This window comes from Citrus clementina, unplaced genomic scaffold (assembly GCF_000493195.1).
Source record: "Citrus clementina cultivar Clemenules unplaced genomic scaffold, Citrus_clementina_v1.0 scaffold_7, whole genome shotgun sequence".
Lineage (NCBI taxonomy): Eukaryota > Viridiplantae > Streptophyta > Magnoliopsida > Sapindales > Rutaceae > Citrus > Citrus x clementina.
In genome coordinates, this window is record NW_006262075.1 from 9,599,011 (window position 1) to 9,620,261 (window position 21,251).

General features: G+C 36.0%; 2 protein-coding genes and 1 non-coding gene across 3 annotated transcripts; 2 read left to right on the forward strand and 1 right to left on the reverse strand.

Annotated features, from left to right (window-relative positions):
• The first annotated feature begins 8,549 nt into the window (after positions 1-8,549).
• Positions 8,550-8,653, forward strand: LOC112097124. The gene has a single exon (XR_002904781.1). It is a non-coding gene; the product is annotated as a small nucleolar RNA R71 (small nucleolar RNA).
• Positions 8,654-12,710: 4,057 nt separating this feature from the next.
• On the reverse strand, positions 12,711-14,402 carry LOC18037646 (berberine bridge enzyme-like 4). Its single transcript, XM_006427006.2, has one exon. It carries the CDS (start codon positions 14,323-14,325, stop codon positions 12,751-12,753), a length of 1,575 nt encoding a protein of 524 aa, XP_006427069.2. The 5' UTR covers positions 14,326-14,402; the 3' UTR covers positions 12,711-12,750.
• Positions 14,403-15,866: 1,464 nt separating this feature from the next.
• Positions 15,867-16,948, forward strand: LOC112096828. Its single transcript, XM_024180819.1, has 2 exons — positions 15,867-16,139; positions 16,861-16,948. The coding sequence occupies exons 1-2, from the start codon at positions 15,899-15,901 to the stop codon at positions 16,920-16,922; spliced, it is 303 nt and encodes a 100-aa protein (XP_024036587.1). The 5' UTR covers positions 15,867-15,898; the 3' UTR covers positions 16,923-16,948.
• Positions 16,949-21,251: the final 4,303 nt, after the last annotated feature.

Below are 21,251 nucleotides of genomic sequence, written 5' to 3' on the forward strand. Positions count from 1 at the left end.
AGCATTGGTTTTATGCACTGGGAAATATTTATTCAAAAATTTCGTTACCATTTGTTCCCATGATGCAATGCTATTAGCAGGCAATGTATTAAGCCATGAACGAGCTCTATCCTTTAAAGAAAATGGGAATAATCTAAGCTTTACATCATCATCTGAAAAATTTTCGTATTTAAAAGTTTGACAAATAGCATGAAAATCATTCAGATGATTATATGGATCCTCATTTTCTAGGCCATAAAATGTGGGGAGACAATTTAGCACACTAGGTTTTAGTTCAAAGCTCCTAGCAGCTACATTTGGGTATCTTATGAATGATGTGCTTAAATTAGCTAAAGGACTGAAGTAGTCCTTAAATGGCCTCTCCTGTGGTTGCAAATCCATTTTATTTTTAACGTGTTTGTGTGTGCGAGGTGTTTTTTCTAATTCAAGGTCTATAAGTTCAAGATTAGGTAATAATGACCTACGACCATGCATGCAAAATAAATAAAATAAAAATAAAGATGCAAACAAAACAAAAAATAAAGATGGGAACAAAACAAATAAAAATAAAGAAGAGTGAGAAATTACGATACTAACCTTATTGCGCTATTACAACCTTTCTATAAAAATACACAAAAATAAATACGTGAAAGAAATTAACTAAAAATTAAATTAATAAGATAAACAAAAAAAATTACAAAGAAAAATAAATGGAAAATTAAATTACAGAATTTTAAAGAAGAGAAAAAGAAAAGAAATACTAACCTTTAAATGTAGATTCATTTTTTTTTTCTTTTTTTTTAATAATAAAAAAAATACAAGAAAACAAATAAAAGAAATTATTCACAAAAATTAATTCTATGAATTAAAATTACTTACCTCCCCGGCAACGGCGCCAAAAACTTGTTGTGCAAATTTTAATGTACTCGCAAGCGCACGAATCTATTATAGTATAGATCAATGGTGACGAGTGTCGATCCCACGAGGAGGTGGATTTTAATTGTGTAGAATTAATTTTTGTGAATGGGTGATTGGATTTGTGGTGGAAATGATTGGAATATGCTAAAACTTAAATTAAAATGGCGAGAATAAATTCTAAAATTGGTATTAAAATGGTGAGAATAAATTGAAGAGAATTCTATTGAAATGACGTACTTGGGTATCTAGATCCGTATCAACATGCATCATGGGCTAAATAATCCGTATTAATGCCAATTAAATCATGAGGGGGGAATCCACACCTCATGAACCACGCTCTAATCAATATGGTGCTAAGGGCTTATCGTGCCAAATAATAATAACCTTGTACTAGAGGGCCGGTGTAACCAAGGCGGTACTAGACAAGATTAGTATTATTTGTCGACGAGAAGTCAGAACATCCACAAAAACTAGAGGGGAAGAGAAAATAAATTTACCAAATTAAGCCCATGACACATGTTGAGACTTCACCTTCAACCCAAGCTTGAAAGAAAATTAGCCACTCATAATTGAACTAGGGGCAAAATGGAAATTTATTAAAATACGAAAAAAATACAAGATGGAGAGGGAATTACAGAAAATGGATCCCAAAAGTGGATTCAGAGATATCAAATTAGGGGGGGGAGGCCCCCTTTTTATAGATACATGGAGTAAATCATGGCCATCGGATTAAAAACAGTTTGGACGCTCAGGATTGCGCCACGTCATCAGTCAACAGTCCACGGTTTGACCACGCGGATGAACAGTAACACGGTTTGACCCGACTTTAAACAGTAACGCGGTTTGACCCGGATGAACAGTAACGAGGTTTGGTTGAAAATAATCCTGTGTGATGCATGCACCGTACGCGAGATTTTTCGTCCACTGATATGCTGCCACGTCACCATCAACAGTACATAAGAATTTTAGTCCAACAGGATCGTGACACCTCATCAGTCAATGCCACATCATCGGTCAATGCCACATCATCATCCGTTTATGCGAACAGTGTCGTGAACAGTAACGTATACAGTACCGTACACGTGAATAGTATCGTACATGTGAATAGTGCCATTTTTCCTTTTATGCTCCTCCTAAGGTTTTCGACCGTCCTGAGTTCAAAAGTGATGTCCGTTTTGCCGTCTGATCTCTCCTTTATTGTGAAATGACTATAATGCCCTTAAAATACATAAAATACTTAATTAAAATAAAACACATGTAATTAAATCACAAGAAGGTTAAATATATAAAAGTAAGGGTTGTTAGTAAGACTTAAAATGTAAAATGACGGTTTTCTCCTTTATAAATATGCATTTTCTAACACTCAACAGCCTCAACGAACTCTTTATGTTTGCCATATGTAAATCCAGAAAGCACACAAATGTTCTTGAATTGTCTATTGGGAGTAGCTGACATTGTGATACTTCTCAAAAACAATTTGTGAGTGCTTGACAAAGAAAATCACATTTAAGAGTCTTGGTGATAGTGGGTCATAGTTGTGTATGAGGTCACATGTCCATGTCAAATAACGCGTAAAGCACGTGGCTCGCGAGTCAAAAAGGAAACAGTAAAAAGGGAAAAACAAACAGTAATAAGGAAAAAGCAAACAGTAATAAAATTATTAAGACAATAATGCAAACAATAAGACAATAGTGAAATAAAATAACAATAAAGTAAAAGGATATTTACAGGTAGTTGCGACTGTGGCTCACATCTTCCTCTGGTTTTACGTCCAGAAACGGCTTAAACGCCCTCTATGGGTCGAGGATAGGCTTCCTATCCAGTTTTCTTATAAACTGGCAAACAGGGTCGTTTATAGTCAGATTCCTGAGACTATATCGTGCATGCTCTTTCTGGAATAATGGCCATAACTGGAGAATTGCTCCTTGCACATATCCACTGGGATGCGTTTCAAGAGACAAAAGGATATCATCCAATGACTCCTTATTCAAGCCATCCCTAATGAATTGAATCTTATCTTCCCTGTTATCAGACACCATTCCTAAAGAACATGGGTTTTTATTGCAACTCATTCTGGCACACTTATGACAAGCAACAGAAATTCTTCGAGCTCGTCGTTTTCTTGCATAATTTCCTTTACCACAACCAGGCATGAATGCAATAAATTTTGGAGGTAACTCACCTGCCGATCGTACTTTAGCCTCGATTAACCAACGGATGTCAGCAGGTATGTTATTCCTCATGAGTAATCGCATGCGTTCGGACCGAGCTTTATAGATCGTAAGGAGGGCATTCTGAGGAAGTGAAGGGAATCGCTTGTGAAGCTTCGCTAGAATCTCGTTTCTGTCCATACCTTCGCCTCAGAATATCAGTTATTATGGGAAACTGAAGTAACCAACTTGATTGTCACGGAGTACCGTTATCCGCCATTTCACCGGGGTAACAAACTAAAGCACACAAATAGAAAAACAAATTAAAACACACAAAGAAAATTAAAATCGTCCTCTTATTGAATTTACCTCAAGCTCCAACTGGATGTCGTAAACACTTCTCTCAATGTCTCTGAGTTGGCGTTCTAAACCCTCAACATAGGCTACTAACTCTGGTGGTTGTAGAGCCCAAATGCGTTGTGTTTTACAAAATTGAATCTGCCTTTTGAGATGAGTTTTGACACGTTGAAGTGGTTTAAGAATGTTCAGGAGGAACGGTCTAAGTATAAGACTCATGATTAAAAATGATAAGAGAAAACTTAATGGTAAAATAAACACACTTATGCAAAAACAATTTTAATTAGCAAAAGAATAATAATAAAAAGAAAGAAAGAAAAATCAAATCAACGAAAAGAAAAAAAATCAATTCAAATTTGGTGGGTCACTCAAATTTATTTCGGTGTCTTCTTCATGTGGTTGGTACTCTAGATATGGCTTTAATCTTTGACCATTAACTTTAAACGTGACACCGTTCTTTGGGTCTTTAATTTCAATTGCCCCATGTGGAAAAACAGTATGAACAATAAATGGGCCAGACCAACGAGAGCGTAACTTACCTGGGAATAGGTGCAAGCGAGAATTGAATAAAAGCACTTTCTGACCTGGAGTGAACGATTTTCTCATAATTTGCTTATCATGGAAGACTTTCATTCGTTGCTTGTAAATCTTGGCATTTTCGTATGCATCATTGCGAATTTCTTCAAGTTCTGCCAGCTGTAATCTTCTTTCTGAGCTGGCTTGCTGCATGTCAAAATTGAATTTCTTGATGGCCCAATACGCACGATGCTCGAGTTCCACAGGTAGGTGGCAAGCTTTTCCATACACTAGCCTGTAGGGTGACATCCCAATCGGGGTCTTGAAAGCCGTTCTATATGCCCATAAGGCATCATCAAGTCTTAATGACCAATCTTTTCTGTCCGGCCTCACCGTCTTTTCTAATATGTGCTTTATTTCTCGATTGGAGATCTCAACTTGGCCACTGGTTTGCGGATGATACGGGGTCGCCACTTTGTGTGTGATTGAATACTTTGTCAACAGAGCTTTGAATGCTTTGTTACAAAAGTGGGCACCACCATCACTGATTATTGCTCGAGGGAATCCAAAGCGCGAGACAATGTTGCTTTTCAAAAATCCTATCACCACCTTGTGATCATTGGTTCTACATGGAATTGCTTCTACCCATTTCGATACGTAGTCAACAGCAACCAATATGTATTGATGGCCAAAAGACGGGGGAAAGGGTCCCATGAAGTCGATACCCCATACGTCAAAAATCTCAACCACTAAAATTGGATTTAGTGGCATCATGTTCCTTCGTGTAATGCTCCCCATTCGTTGACACCTATCACATGAAGAACAGAAAGTGTAAGCGTCTCGAAATATAGATGGCCAATAGAAACCACATTGTAAAACTTTAGTCGCTGTTTTCTTAGCACTGAAATGGCCTCCACAAGCTTGTTCGTGGCAGAATGAAAGGATATTCTGAATTTCACTTTCTGGGACACATCGTCTAACAATTTGATCCGCACAATACTTGAACAAATACGGGTCATCCCAAAAGAAATTCTTTATCTCTGCAAAGAATTTTGCCTTGTCTTGCTTGGTCCAATGCTCATGACTTTACCTGTAACAAGATAATTAACTATATCAGCATACCAAGGTAATACTTCCACACTCATTAATTGTTCATCTGGAAATGACTCATTCAATATTAAAGGCTCTGTAATTGTGTCAAGATGGAGACGAGAGAGGTGGTCCGCCACAACATTTTCTGTCCCTTTTTTATCTTTGAATTTCAAGTCAAATTCCTGCAAAAGTAACACCCAACGAATTAGTCTGGCTTTTGCATCTTTCTTTGTGAGAAGATATTTAAGAGCAGCATGATCCGTGAATATAATTATTTTACAACCAATGAGATAAGATCGAAATTTCTCTAATGCAAACACTACTGCTAGCATTTCTTTTTCAGTAGTTGAATAGTTCTACTGTGCATCATTCAATGTCATACTAGCATAGTAAATAACGTGGGGAATTCGATCAACTCTTTGTCCTAATACTGCTCCTACTGCATAATCAGATGCATCACACATTAGCCCAAATGGTAAGCTCCAGTTTGGGGCCTGAATGATGGGTGATGATGTTAACAACTGTTTTAATTTTTCAAAAGCCATAAGACATGAATCACTAAAGATAAAAGGTACATCCTTAACAAGTAAATTGCATAAGGGTCTAGAAACTTTGCTAAAATCTTTAATGAAACGTCTATAGAAACCAGCATGCCCAAGGAAAGATCTTACTTCTCTGACTGTTTTGGGTGGAGGAAGATTAGAAATGAGATCCACCTTGGCTTTGTCAACCTCAATACCTTTGCTCGAAATGATGTGACCGAGAACAATACCTTGTTTTACCATAAAATGGCATTTCTCCCAATTTAAGACCAAGTTCTTCTCGATACATCTCTGCAGAACTAGTGTTAGATGATGTAAACATTGCTCAAACGAGTCACCAAAGACAGAAAAATCATCCATAAAGACTTCAAGGAATCGTTCAACCATATTAGAAAAAATGCTCAACATGCATCGTTGAAATGTAGCAGGTGCATTACATAATCCAAATGGCATTCTCCTATATGCAAATGTGCCAAAAGGGCAAGTGAAAGTAGTTTTCTCCTGATCTTTTGGTGCTATGGGGATCTGATTGTATCCTGAGTAGCCATTTAGAAAGCAATAAAATTCATGACCTGCTAATCTATCAAGCATTTGATCAATACATGGTAAAGGAAAATGGTCTTTACGTGTGACAGAATTCAACTTCCTATAATCAATGCATACACGCCATCCTGTAGTCACTCTAGTGGGTATCAATTCATTATCAGCATTCATAACTACTGTGACTCCTGACTTTTTAGGGACAACTTGTACAGGACTGACCCATGAACTATCAGAAATTGGGTAAATGATACCTGCGTCTAATAGCTTAAGGACTTCAGTTCTAACAACTTTTTTCATGTTAGGATTTAACCGACGTTGCATTTCCCTAGTAGTTTTAGCATTTTCATCAAGGTGAATGTAATGCATGCGGTCTACTGGGTTTAAACCTTTAATGTCTGCTATGGTCCATCCTAATGCCCCTTTGTGATCTTTCAAAACATCCAACAACTTACCTTTTTGTTCGTCATTGAGGGATGATGAGATGATTACCGGTAGAGTACTTTCTTCTCCCAAAAACGCATATTCCAAAGTGTTGGGTAATGGTTTGAGCTTGAGTTTCGGTGGTGATTCTGATGATGGGATGAGTTTCTTCTCTGATGGTGCTAGTTGCTCAACTCTTGACTTCCATTTATTAGTGTCCAAGGATGGTGCGGAGTTAAGTAGGGCGTTGACCTCATCGACTGATCTGTCAATATCAAAATTCAAACCAAAGTGAGTTAAACATGTTTGTAAAGGATTATCACTAAGGTTTGAAACAAAAGTATCATCAACTAATGATTCAATTAAATCCACATCAACAATTCCATCATCTGCACTGTGAGGTTGTTTGGCAATATTGAAGATGTTCAGCTCCATAGTCATGTTGCCGAAAGACAATTGCATATTTCTAGTCCTGCATTGAATGTGAGCATCCGTAGTTGCCAAGAAAGGTCGGCCTAGAATAATGGGGATGTGCTTCCTTGAATCCTGTATTGGTTGAGTGTCAATTATAATGAAATCAACAGGAAAATAAAACTTGTCTACCTGGATAAGCACGTCCTCCACAATACCACGAGGTATTTTTGTGGACCGATCTGCAAGTTGTAACACCACTGGAGTTGGGTGTAATTCTCCAAGTCCAAGTTTCACAAATACTGAATAAGGCAATAAATTTACACTAGCTCCTAAATCCAACAAAGCATTCTCAATTGTGTGGTTCCCTATACTACATGAGATAGTGGGGGAGCCTGGGTCTTTGCATTTTAAAGGAATTTTATGTTGGAGTATAGAACTAACGTTTTCTGTTAAAAATGCCTTCTTTTGAACATGCATATTTCTCTTTTTAGTACAAAGGTCTTTAAGAAACTTGGCATAAGATGGAACTTGTTTTATAGCATCAAGTAAAGGGATATTAACACTTACCTGTTTGAAGATTTCAAGAATCTCACCTGTGGATTTTCCCTTCTTTCCTTTCACTAACCTCTGAGGAAATGGAGCTTTAGGAACATATTCTCGTAGGTTGGTTTCTTCTTTTTCCTCCGGTGGTGAGTCCTCAACATTCACAGGTACAATTTGATTTTCTTTTGTCACCGGCATCTCCACTTTGTTGTCGACTTCCTTTCCTTTTCGTAAGGTCATTACTGCTTTGACCTCTCCATGTTGCTGTGGTGAACTGGTACTTGCTTCATGCACTCCTTTAGGGTTAGGCACTGGTTGACTTGGAAACTTACCTTTCTCAACGGTCATTGCCAAGGTCTGAACTGAAGAAGCAAGTTGTCCCACCATCTTCTCGAGGCTTGAAACTGATTGGGCTTGTGAGTTGAAGCCCGCTCTCAACTCATTTCGTAGTCCATCAATGGTGCGGTTCTGTTGCTCAATCGTGGAGTGAGTAACATTCCTGAAATTCTGGAATGCATCCTCCCATGGTCTAGGTTGAGAGTGGTTCTGGTTTTGATTGTATGGTCTAAATGGTGGCTGAGAGGCTTGAGGATTTTGTGGAATTGGTGGAGCTGGAGCTGCTGGTCCGTTCTGTTGGAATCCTTGAGACCATGAAAAATTGAGGTGGTCTCTCCATCCAGGGTTATATGTGTTGGAGTATGGGTTCTAATTCGATGGTTTTCTCATTACACCTATGGCATTGGCTTGATCTGAGTATGAGTCATGGTCATGTGGCTCTGTTGATTTAGCAGTCGATAATGATGCTATTTGTCGAGAGAGACCTTCAATTATTGCTTTGACTTCTTTAATTTCTGAACTTGATTCGCCAATGTGAACCTCATTTACTCCCTTAATTCTTCTAGTATTCCTGAGTGATCGACTCCGTTGTTGGGAATTATCCGCTTGTCGCAGGAAGAATTCCCAAATCTCTGATGCACTTTTTGACATTAGCTCTCCTCCACTTGTTGCCATTAGCCATTCTTGCACATTCGGTAGTAATCCCTCCAAAAAGTATTGCCATTGGTGCCATTTCTCGTACCCATGATGTGGACACTTCAAGAGTAGCCCATTGAATCGCTCCCATGTTTCGAAAAATTGCTCGTCCTCTCTCTGGGTAAACTCCGAGATTTCCCTGCGAATAGCATTGGTTTTATGCACTGGGAAATATTTATTCAAAAATTTTGTAACCATTTGTTCCCATGATGCAATGCTATTAGCAGGCAATGTATTAAGCTATGAACGAGCTCTATCCTTTAAAGAAAATGGGAATAATCTAAGTTTAACATCATCGTCTGAAAAATTCTCGTATTTAAAAGTTTGACAAATTGCATGAAAATCATTCAGATGATTATATGGGTCCTCATTTTCTAGGCCATAAAATGTGGGGAGACAATTTAGCACACTAGGTTTTAATTCGAAACTCCTAGCAGCTACATTTGGGTATCTTATGCATGATGTGCTCAAATTAGCTAAGGAACTGAAGTAGTCCTTAAATGGTCTCTCTTGTGGTTGCAAATCCATTTCAAATTTATTTTTAATGTGCTTTTGTGTGCGAAGTGTTTTTTCTAATTCAAGGTCTATAGGTTCAAGATTAGGTAATAATGACCTACGACCATGCATGCAAAACAAATAAAATGAAAATAAAGATGGGAACAAAACAAATAAAAATAAAGAAGATGGAGAAATTACGATACTAACCTTATTGCGCTATTAAAACCTTTCTATAAAAATACACAAAAACAAATACGTGAAATAAATTAACTAAAAATAAATTAATAAGATAAACAAAAAAAAATTACAAAGAAAAATAAATTGAAAATTAAATTACAGAATTTTAAAGAAGAGAAAAAGAAAAGAAATACTAATCTTTAAATGTAGATTTATTTTTTATTTTTAATAATTAAAAAAAATACAAGAAAACAAATAAAAGAAATTATTCACAAAAATTAATTCTATGAATTAAAATTACTTACCTCCCCGGCAACGGCGCCAAAAACTTGTTGTGTAAATTTTAATGTACTCGCAAGCGCACGAATCTATTGTAGTATAGATCAATGGTGACGAGTGTCGATCCCACGAGGAGGTGGATTTTAATTATGTGTAAAATTAATTTTGTAAATGGGTGGTTGGATTTATGGTGGAAATGGTTTGGAATATGCTAAAACTTAAATTAAAATGGCGAGAATAAATTCTAAAATTGGAATTGCAATGGCGAGAATAAATTGAAGATAATTCTATTGAAATGACGTACTTGGGTATCTAGATCCGTATCAACATGCATCATGGGCTAAATAATCCGTATTAATGCCAATTAAATCATGAGGGGGGAATCCACACCTCATGAACCACGCTCTAATCAATATGGTGCTAAGGGCTTATCGTGCCAAATAATAATAACCTTGTACTAGAGGGCCGGTGAAACCAAGGCGGTACTAGACAAGATTAGTATTATTTGTCGACGAGAAGTCAAAACATCCACAAAAATTAGAGGGGAAGAGAAAATAAATTTACCAAATTAAGCCCATGACACATGTTGAGACTTCACCTTCAACCCAAGCTTGAAAGAAAATTAGCCACTCATAATTGAACTAGGGGCAAAATGGGAATTTATTAAAATACGAAGAAAATACAAGATGGAGAAGGAATTACAGAAAATGGATCCCAAAAATGGATTCAGAGATATCCAATTAGGGGGGAGAGGCCCCCTTTTTATAGATACATGGAGTAAATCATGGCCATCGGATTAAAAACAGTTTGGACGCTCAGGATTGCGCCACGTCATCAGTCAACAGTCCACGGTTTGACCACGCGGATGAACAGTAACACGGTTTGACCCGACTTTAAATAGTAACGCGGTTTGACCCGGATGAACAGTAACACGGTTTGGTTGAAAATAATCCTGTGTGATGCATGCACCGTACGCGAGATTTTTCGTCCACTGATATGCTGCCACGTCACCATCAACAGTACATAAGAATTTTAGTCCAACAGGATCGTGACACCTCATCAGTCAATGCCACATCATCGGTCAATGCCACGTCATCGATCCGTCTATGTGAACAGTGCCGTGAACAGTAACGTATACAGTCCCGTACACGTGAATAGTACCGTACATGTGAATAGTGCCATTTTTCCTTTTATGCTCCTCCTAAGGTTTTCGACCGTCCTGAGTTCAAAAGTGATGTCCGTTTTGCCGTCTGATCTCTCCTTTATTGTGAAATGACTATAATGCCCCTAAAATACATAAATTACTTAATTAAAATAAAACACACGTAATTAAATCACAAGAATGTTAAATACATAAAAGTAAGGGTTGTTAGTAAGACTTGAAATGTAAAATGACGGTTTTCTCCTTTATAAATATGCATTTTCTAACACTCAACAGAACCCAATCAACAACAACCAGAGAAGAGATTAAAAGCAGTACCTGAGATTAACTGGCCCTGATAGCGCTGCCGTGACAGAGAAAAAGCCAGCAAGTAGAAACCCCGGACGCAGGAAGTGTGAGTAAAGTTCAGAGAGGGGGCTAGTTAATGGTGGAGAAACGGATGAACAAAGCAACGAGGATTTCAACCTAGGGATTTGGAGTGGAAAGGGGAAAAATAGAACATTTAAGTGATGAGGATGCCAGCTCACTCACCACATATCGAGGGTGGATAGCCCGTCGTTTCAAATTTCAAATACGAAGAGTCTGGTGATGCCACGTCACTAACCGTTACAAGAGGCCAGGATAGATGTAAGCCCAGATATGCAATGGATCTGTTCACTTAGGCCCATGCTCAGGTCGGAGTCTCCCCAGAAGAAAAATGGTACCTCAGGTCCGTCCCAGTTAACAAGATGACTAGGTGGGAAGCCCCCGGGTTGGCAAGACTCAAATATCAGTTTCCACTCTTAACTCATTTCACTCGCAAGACCAGAAACTGGGGGACTGGTGTTAAGTACATAAAAGCACTAGGTCGGCCATGCTACTATTTCCGCCCCAGCACGGATCGCTCAGCCAAAGTGATATGAGCAGAACACGTGGGCTAACATGAGCCGACCAGAGATGAATACAACCAGGGAAACATACCGACCAGAGGTATATACCGAGCCGGCATCATCCCCAGAGAAGCGGGAACACGATCCCACAGAATCGCGGTAGTTGCGCTTTTCCCAGAACCGTTGAAGGACACGCGAGATCCACGTTTGCCCACAATGTAACAGTTCGAGTCCCATGAGGGGCTGCCACTACCCGAAAAAGGTGGGATGAATGGCAAACGGAAACGTGGGGACAGCGGCTATAAAAGAAGAAGAAATCGATGAAGAAGGATATAGAAAACAAGAGAGAGGGAAAACACTGCCAAATTACAACCAGGCCATTTCCTTACAAATTTTTAATAAACTCCTGGAATCCAAATTACACTGTTTTCCCGTAAACACCTTGTGCTAACTTAGGCATTGGAGGGTTTACGTCGGCAAAACCACCGGCGTCTCTGATCCATTTTTAGTGAGTGCAGGTCTATTGAGAGAAAGGAGGACGATTCCAATCCCAGTGAACGAGCAACAGTAGATAACACAAACGTTGGTGAAAGAATCTGGTCGGTCAAGAGGCGAGCAGATTTCAGCATCAACACAATGGTTGAACTGTATGTAGCATTATTAGGTCATCATTTTAATTTGCAATTGAAGTACTTCTCTAATTTCCATATAGATTATTATCTGATCTGGCTCACACTTTTCTTTGGGTGAGAGTTTTACCTTCACCAATTCAGAAAACATTTAATTTGTTAAATCTGTCTCGTTTATTAAAAAAGACAAATAATAAAATGCTTTCTTACCATTTGTAGAATCCAAACATCATTTGTTAACTAACGTATACTATGATATTGGAATGACATGTAAGTTATAATTCATAGGTGTTACAGAAAACATTAGCAAAATTCTTTATTTATTTGTTGAAGAAACTCTGAAAGTGTTATGAATTATAAGATGGTAGACTGATAGAACCTGCTCTTAAAAAGTAATCATTAATAACTTGTCTACAGTAGCCACGCGGTTTAAATGGAAAGTAATTATGAAAAATATCAAATTAAAAGTTTCCTTCAGCAATCCTGAACAGGCATTAACATTCTAAAATGAAGATTGTTTAAATCAAGAAAGGTTTTCTTTACCAGCAAACAAATTTTATTTGATTTTTTACAACAAATAATATGTGGGCCTGGATCTTCCCTTCCATCATTACATTTTTTATTCTACAACTAATTTAAGTTGCCTGGTGGAATGCTTTGTTCATTCTTGAAGAAATTATCGGGATCAAACCTGGTCTTTACTTCAACCAATTTCTTAAAATTTCCATTGAAATACTTGGTCCCATAAACTTCAGCGTCTTTCAGGCTTGTTTGATTGTTTGAACTGATGCCGATATCAAGATCTCTATAGTTAAGATATGTGTTTCTTGGGTTACTAGAGACATAAGGAGCCATTGAATCATAGAAGTCCCTCAGCTTATTTGTGTAAAGATCGGTAGCATTAATTCCCTCTTCTGGCCAACTTTCATAATACTGAATCAGGAACAAGTTTCCAGCTCTGTGAGGAAATGCTGTTTCCGATTCCGAAATCTCACTCATTCTCCCCCCATAAGGATTCCATTGCATAAACATATTCTCATTATCAATCATTTTTTTCCATATTTCTTCTAAACCCTCCCTTGGAATCACATTTTTCACGTAATCGGATTTGGCTTTAAAAGAAATTTTTGCCTCTGTTGGCCTTTGGAGTAAAACATCAATCGATGTAACATTCTGTGAGCTGTCCAAAAAAAAGACCGTGGATTGACCCCAACTCATTTCATGGCAATCATTTGGCTGTAATCCCACTTCAGGAAATTTCTGATTCATCAATTTCATTAGGCTTTCAGTTTGTCCGAGAAAGAAACCAATGAACGAAACCGAAACTGTTTTCTCCTCTTTAGGAACTAGGATCATTACTCTTATGAAAAGTTCTTCAGGAAGCTTCGGAGCAACATATTGCCATTTATATAAAACATCTGTTGCACCCTGAGCAAGTGTTTTATCTACTTTGAATAAAGTCACTTTCTCCGGAACAGCAACTAGCTTGATTTTCCATGCCAATATAACCCCGAAACTTGCCCCACCGCCTCCCCGGATGGCCCAAAACAGATCCTCTCCCATGGATTCCCTGTTCAGAATTCTTCCTTTAACATCAACAAGTTGTGCATCAATGACATTGTCCACAGAGATGCCGTATTTCCTTAACAGATTCCCGTACCCGCCACCGCTAATGTGCCCTCCGACACCAAGTGAATGGCAAACCCCGGCTGGGAAGGCGTGCACTTTGCTTGTATTTGCAATTTTAAAGTATAATTCTCCAAGGGTAGCTCCAGCCTGAACCCATGCAGTTTCGTTTGCAATGTCAATATCAATGGATCGGAGATTGAACATGTCCAGAATAACAAATGGGACTGTCGATATATACGAAAGGCCGTCGTAATCATGGCCGCCACTGCGGATTCTGAGTTCCAGGCCGGCTTGTTTTGCACATATTACAGTTGCCTGGACATGGGATTCATGCTTGGCTGTTAAAATAGCGAGGGGTTTCGGAGTTGAAGCAATTAAGAACTTGCGGTTTTTGATATAAGCATTCAGAACAGATTGAAAATTTGAATGATTTTGGGTAAAAATAACATCAGAGATGGGGTTAGAGGGCTGAGCGTGCTGAGGCAGACATTGGAGAAACGATTCAAGATTTGACCCAGAAACTGAAAGAAAAATAGTTGACATAGTAACAAGTAAAAGGGAGATCAAAGCCTCCATTTCTTGAATGCCTGAGAGTTTGCAGGATTTGGATTTGGTGGTGATTTATTTATCTGAATCCAAATTCCTTCGCCCAATAGAACTGCCGTGATAGGCATATTATATATAGAGCACTGGGGCAATATATATGAATATCATGAATCTAGAAGCCACCAGATGCAATGGCTAATTAAGAATAGAGAATTAAAATCATCTGTTTATTTGACCCACATTGAACGCTGGGCCATTCGTGCTTGTTGTCGACACCAATTCGAGGATTATGGACCCTGCATGTGTTGGAAATGTTTCTAATACTAAATAACTGATTTTGAAAAAACCTGATTAATTCCCTCTAGAAAAGAAATAAATAAAATAAAAAATTTAGAGGAATAATTAGCTGTCTAAAAGTATATTTAGTCAAACCTAGGACAAGTGTATTCAGTCAAACCTTGGAAAAGTTCTGAATGAATTTGTCCCACATATTGTATCTATACATTATAAATGTTTAATTACGTTCATCAAGATGACTAATTTGGGGGGCAAAAAAAGGTGAGCTTACTGTTGATAATTTTTTGTTGGAGGCCTAAACGAGACCACAATTAAAATCATCTCTTTTTTTTTAAATTTTTTTATTGTGGGACTTATTAGCTTATTTGGTGAAATTTACTAACTTGGTACAAGCAGTTTTGAATTCGAACCTTCCTCTCTTTTACAGGTGGGTAGAAGAATGGATTCATTGGGTTGTTAACCAAAAAAAAAAGAGAAAAAAAAAAGACATATATTATAAGTATTACTATTTAGGATCTTCTCGGAGGCTAAATTCATACACTTCTACCAAATATATTTAACTTGGAAATTTGGATCTACCAAAAGCAACACCTCTATCTTACTTAACTTGGAAATTTATATGAGTTGAGGAGATTACTCATTCATACCCACACCTTGGGAATTCTTAATAATTAAATGTTTTCTTCTTCAATTATGGCTCTGTATATGTTATATAATTGTGTATCAAGCAAGCAAATATATATAATACAAGCCTATAATTGAGTTTATGTTTAGTCGAATGTCAAAAAAAAAAAAAAAAAAAAGAAGGATTGTCATTATCACACCTCTAGTAGTTATATCAAAAAAGGGTATGACAATTTTAAAAAGTCATCGATTACACATATACCTTGAAATCAAGAATCTGACTCGGGCATTTTTCACCCCTAATTCTTCTTAATTAGTTATAAATAGGACTTGGAAAAAATATTTTAAACACTAGACTATTTAGTCAAAGGGCAAGACGCTACTACATACTCACAATGAGACATATGGAGCAACAATTCTAACGAAAAATTATAGCTGCAAAAGTCAAACATGTGAACCGATGCAATAACTGAAACTTGCTTTTTCTTGGCAAAAAATTAAAGGCAAAATCTCAATGAGATTGTCTTTTATAGCCAAGAGATAAGCTCACAATTAATAATACATTCATCATGCATGAACATTCTTCACTTTTCAGCCTCCTATATATGAGAATACACACTTTTTTTCAGCTCTCATAACAAAAATTTTGAGAGAAAATTAAAGATCAATATACAGCTCGAATATGGCGAAATCTGTGATAACACTGATGGTACTGTTGACCCTTGTAGCAATTGCGACGGCCCGACGAGCCAAGTACGACAAGGAGTGTTTCAGAAAATGCTGTGCTAAATGCTTCGGCAGATTTCGTTTAACGTGTGTGATACTTTGTGAACAAAAATGTAAAAGGTCGCTGCCCATCTCTGAATCGTCGGACAGTTGCATTAGTACCTGCGTAAAATCCACGGCTACTAATTTCAGCTCTGGTATGATCAATTTCTTCGATTTGATAGCTTAAATCCTTCATCGTACTGTTATTTTGCAGGTTTGAGTTTGGCCATATAGGTTGGGTTGTGTTGGAGCGTGTTAAATTTGACTTAATTTCCACCCAATTTATTAGTTTATTCACTTTATTGGGTTCAAGTACTAAAGTCTCAAACATGTTTTATTATTTTTAATGTGTCACTAGAACTGACCCATTTGATACATATTGTTTTAATAATAATAGAAATAGAGAATAATAACAAACCATGTTTTTGTAAAATTTCTAACATAAACGTAAACAACAATATATGAAACTTAATTCTTTACGATTCTATTAGCCAAACAAAGAGAATGACTAAAGATGGACTAAACTATTGTTTATTTATCACTTTGCTTAGTACTATCACTTTGCTAAGTACACATGTTTCAAATAAAATAAAATAATGATGAGTGTTAGTTGGTTCAATGATTATTTCAATCCCTGTCACACAAATATAGAGATAATTTAATTTTCAATAAAACTATATTCCTAAAAAAAAAAGGACTCAGAAAGGAAAAGAGTTCTTTTAAATTTAATCAATAAGTTTGAATCATGGGTTGATTGATCCTGAACCTAGCCCATGATTTAACAAGATAATGTTTTTTCAGAGACTAGGCCCATTATCGCTGGCCCATTATCTATTTGTTTCGTTCATTTAATCGATTGAAATAATATTTGTGCAGATGTTGCAAAAGCAGAACGTTGTCTGGGCTCATGCGCTGAGAGAGGCAAGAAGAAGACCTAACAAATACGTATATATGTAGTATGTACTCTGTACTAGGAATAAAACAAACTGAAATGAGAATACATCAATGAACTTATGTTTCTTGTCTTCTTATCAAATGGGGCATGCGTTATGGTTTAATTTTTCAAAATTGATGTTCAGGTTTCTTCTCATGAAAAAATGCGCACGCATATTCTTGATATCTAATCCAACTGACCAATGTGCTTTTTTCGCTAGTGCTTTAATGCCAGGGACGAAATATGATAGTAAAAATTTGTTAAGAAAGTCAAGTGGTAAAGAGAATTCTATTATAAGGGACAAAAGTGTCGATCCTCCTTTATTTAAAAAGAGTTTGGTATTTTACGACACCATCAAGGAATCAAAAACAGAAATTCTTTTGTACACTAGAGATAATATAATAAGTGTAAGGTTAATTAAATTGTGATCCAACAATTTATTTAGTCCATATAGTAAAATGCTATTAGATATCGTTATACGGCTGGATGTGGTATCTTTAATTCATATAAGTTTCACCATAAAAGATGTAGGCCATCGGAGCGAGGGAATGATATGCTGAAAATTTGAACAAGTGGCATTTCACAAAGATTTAACATTTACCAACGGAAGCTTCTGGAATATAGCCAGTCTCAAGGAAATTTGTTGAAGAAAATCATAATCATAGAAAGTAATTTACTAGTCTAACTGAATAATGTTCACATAATGGAGATCAGTTAAACCCAATATAAATTTCCATATCTATTGTTATTGATGATGTCATTTCATTTTTAACATGGAATAAGATGCGGTGTGCTGACCTTATAATACCATGAATCACATCAAATACATATACATACGCATATAGAAAGTTTGCCATTTTGAAGATATAACCAAATATTGGACAATTAACCTATCTATATATTTATGAGCTTGACCAAATAATTTTTAAGCAGTTTTTTGGTCAAGCCACTCAATTTTGAATTAGTAATTTGTTATAAAAAGACTAGTGCTTTAAACTATTTAATCAAAAATTCTAATCAAATCCTAAATGAAAACTATTTATTTTCATATGTTTTCACTTGTTGCATACTGAATTTTTAGTGATATCATGCATAAATATGATTTTATGTTTACAAATTAAATCCAATAATTACAAAAGTAATAATATCAGTTTTTTGAGTAATTTTTTAACAGATATCAACTATTGAGTAATCGGCTCAAAAGGTCAAAAATTAATGGATTATTTTAACCTGCGTTGCAACGGTGTTGTACAATGTTGTGTTTAAATTTAACTAAGTAAGCCCTGGCCCATATTTGTTGATTGGGTTACATCAGGCCCATTATTTTCAATACCTCTCCCCTAGAATCATCACAAAATTTTATGTGTACTTGATCAATCATAATGTACAAGGATTTTGCGAGCATGCCAAGAATTACAAAATCAAAAAATATTTGGTGATTTGGTGCAGATGTTGAAAAAGCAGAACGTTGTCTGGACTCGTGCGCTGAGAAAGGCGAGAAGAAGAACGAGCTGCCTCATCCATGTTTGTGTTTTATAGCTTAAGTGGCGAATATTTGTACTTGAATAAAACATATACATATGGTTCTTATCATAAGGGGCAACCTTTATGGTTTTATTTTCCAAAATTAATTATCTCGTTTGTGTTAGTTTTCTTTCTTCTCACAAAACAACGCACACGTAAAATTTTAAAGGGCTAACAATTTTACAATGACCACTATAACGAAGAAATCATAAACTTGAGTAGGCTTTAAAATAATTTGCAAAAAAATACTAAGATTGGCACCAAATGTAAAATAGGCACACTATATATGGATACTAGGGGTGTTCAGAATCCAATCTAATCCACTCAATCCGTCTGATTCGTAGAAATCCAATCTGTAAAAATTCGATCCGTGGATTGGTGGATTAGATTGGATTGAAAATTTACTATTCTACAATCGGTGGATTGAATATTGATATACTTCTGTAAATCCGCAAAAATTCGTGAATCTGCCAAAAAAAAAGTATTTATTTAATTAAAAAATAAAACTTGTAAATATGGCATTAGTACTTACTAGTAAATAAATAAGTTAAAATATATTTATATTAATACTATATTATATCTTATCCGATAATAATATAAAATAAAAAATAATTAAATAAATAAATATACCTTCCTAAATAGTTAATTTCCATGAATTGATCTAAACGAATGAGTTTTTTTTTTCATTTTGGTGTGTTATATTTTGAAACTTTAAATGTATTTTCTTGCTTTATTTAAATCTTATTTAATTTTAAATTTGATCGATAGTAAAATTATTTTTATATTAAATTTTTTTATTTAATTAATTCGTGGATTGGACAGAATTAAAAATTTTCAGTCTGCAAATCAATCCGTAAAATCGTGGATTGGATATGAATTAGGTCAAATCTGCGTTCGATTAGCAGATGTATGGATTAGATTTGAATTGAATTTCACCAATCCGTGGATTGAATAGGATTGAAAATTTGTAATCTGTAAAATCGTGGATCGGATATGAATTGATGTTCAATATGTAAAATCCGATCCGCAAACACCCCTAATGGATACAAAGTTTACCTTGCTATTGATGCAGCCAGCTTTTCAAATTTGGTCACATCAGATGTTTCAATTTGGTAACGTATTTTAATATGAAATTAATACAATCCTCTTTTGGCAAAACAAGTAATACATTGATGTACCAAACTACCATTTAAAAAGTTGTCAGTGTGGAAATCTGTAGACTGCAGTGACAATAATGAATTTTCCTTTTTTGGCATTTTCTTTTATCATTTTGATTAAAAGTGCCACTAGTGGGATTTTGTTATCTAACATAATAGGGTAACAAATATTATAGAATTGTAAACCGTTAGATTTAATCGAACGGTTGAAGATCTTCTTTGCAGGAATACAAACTAAAAACACTTCTCTAAAGCCAAATCAAAGACACCACACGTATCCACATTTTTGGTGGGTCTCTCAAACTGGGCTAGTAACAGATTAGCACAAATGGGAAAGAAAAAAAAAATTAAATAAAGAGCACATAGTTGGGTTGTGATGTTGGTTTCCTCAGCTATAAAAGGCACTGCCCTTCGATAGAGTACTCATCGGTTGCAAAGTAATTAAACCTTGAAAGATGGACAGGAGAAGTGTTAGCTCAGTTAGTGTTCTTATGATAATGTCAATACTTCTTTTGTCTGGTGGGCTTGCAATTGCGACTCATATTGACTGCTACAAAACTTGCATGAAAATTTGCCCTTTCCAACGAAAATATTGTGAGAAATTATGCACTGAGAGGTGTCACCGTGCAGCCGCCGCGGCGGTGGCGGATCACCGCTACTACTGTAAACTTGGTTGTTCACTTGAAAAGTGCACCAAATTCGGCCGTGGTATATACATATTTATTTATTTATCCATCCTATATTGTTTGTTTCTCTCTCTCTCTCTCTCTCTCTCTCTCTCTGACTCCTTTTGATTTGCTATTTGTAATGGTGTGTGCAATGTTATTTTCTTGTGGCATGCAGACATGCAGAAAGTGGGAAGCTGCGAGAATGAGTGCGCAAACAAGTATTGCAATGTCAAGGTTTTCTAGTAATTCATTAAGCTACCATCATTGTTTCATGTGGAGGTGGCCTAAATTTGCTTGATATTTATATTGATTCAATAAAATCAATGTTTAGTTATCGTAATCGTAACTAAAGTGAAGAGAGTATAATTAATAATTTCTCTAGTATGTTATTTCAACGAATGAATCACAGTATTTCGATTAATCTTCATGGTGATTATTAATTAGTTCTTTGATATATGAATATTGGTGTAAGCTTTTGCTTACGCGCCTGCACCACCTACAGACAACCTAACGTATGCAACATTATAATAATTACATCAAAATCAAATGTTCGGCTTATATCATTAAAACAACAAAAAATAAATTTATGTATGTTCAAACTTTAAAGACAATATTAACTTGGCATTAATTAAAATATAATAAACCTTATGTAAAGAGAAACACAAAGAACGATGAAATTGACGCAGATTTACTCTAAGGTAGCGTTTACTTTTTAGATTGGATTGGGAATCCTGGGGAGTGGGAATCCTAGGATTGGGAGTGTGGAGTGGGAGTGGGAGTAGGTTGTTTACTTACACTGGAATGGAAGCATGGAATGGAGATCAGAATCCAATTTATGTGTTTACTTTGTCTTGGATTGGGAGTAAATAGTTTCAAATTACAATTTTATCCTTATTTAAATAATTATAATTTTTAATTACAAAACTAATAAAAAATATATTTAATGAATAATATTTATTTTATTATATTTGTAAATTTATTATA

Bases quoted from the DNA above. Each gene is read 5' to 3' on its own strand.
- LOC18037646 (XM_006427006.2), bottom strand. From the start codon at position 14,325: ATGGAGGCTTTGATCTCCCTTTTACTTGTTACTATGTCAACTATTTTT.
- LOC112096828 (XM_024180819.1), top strand. From the start codon at position 15,899: ATGGCGAAATCTGTGATAACACTGATGGTACTGTTGACCCTTGTAGCA. The intron at 16,140-16,860 runs GTATGATCAATT...ATATTTGTGCAG, and splicing joins GGCTACTAATTTCAGCTCTG to ATGTTGCAAAAGCAGAACGT.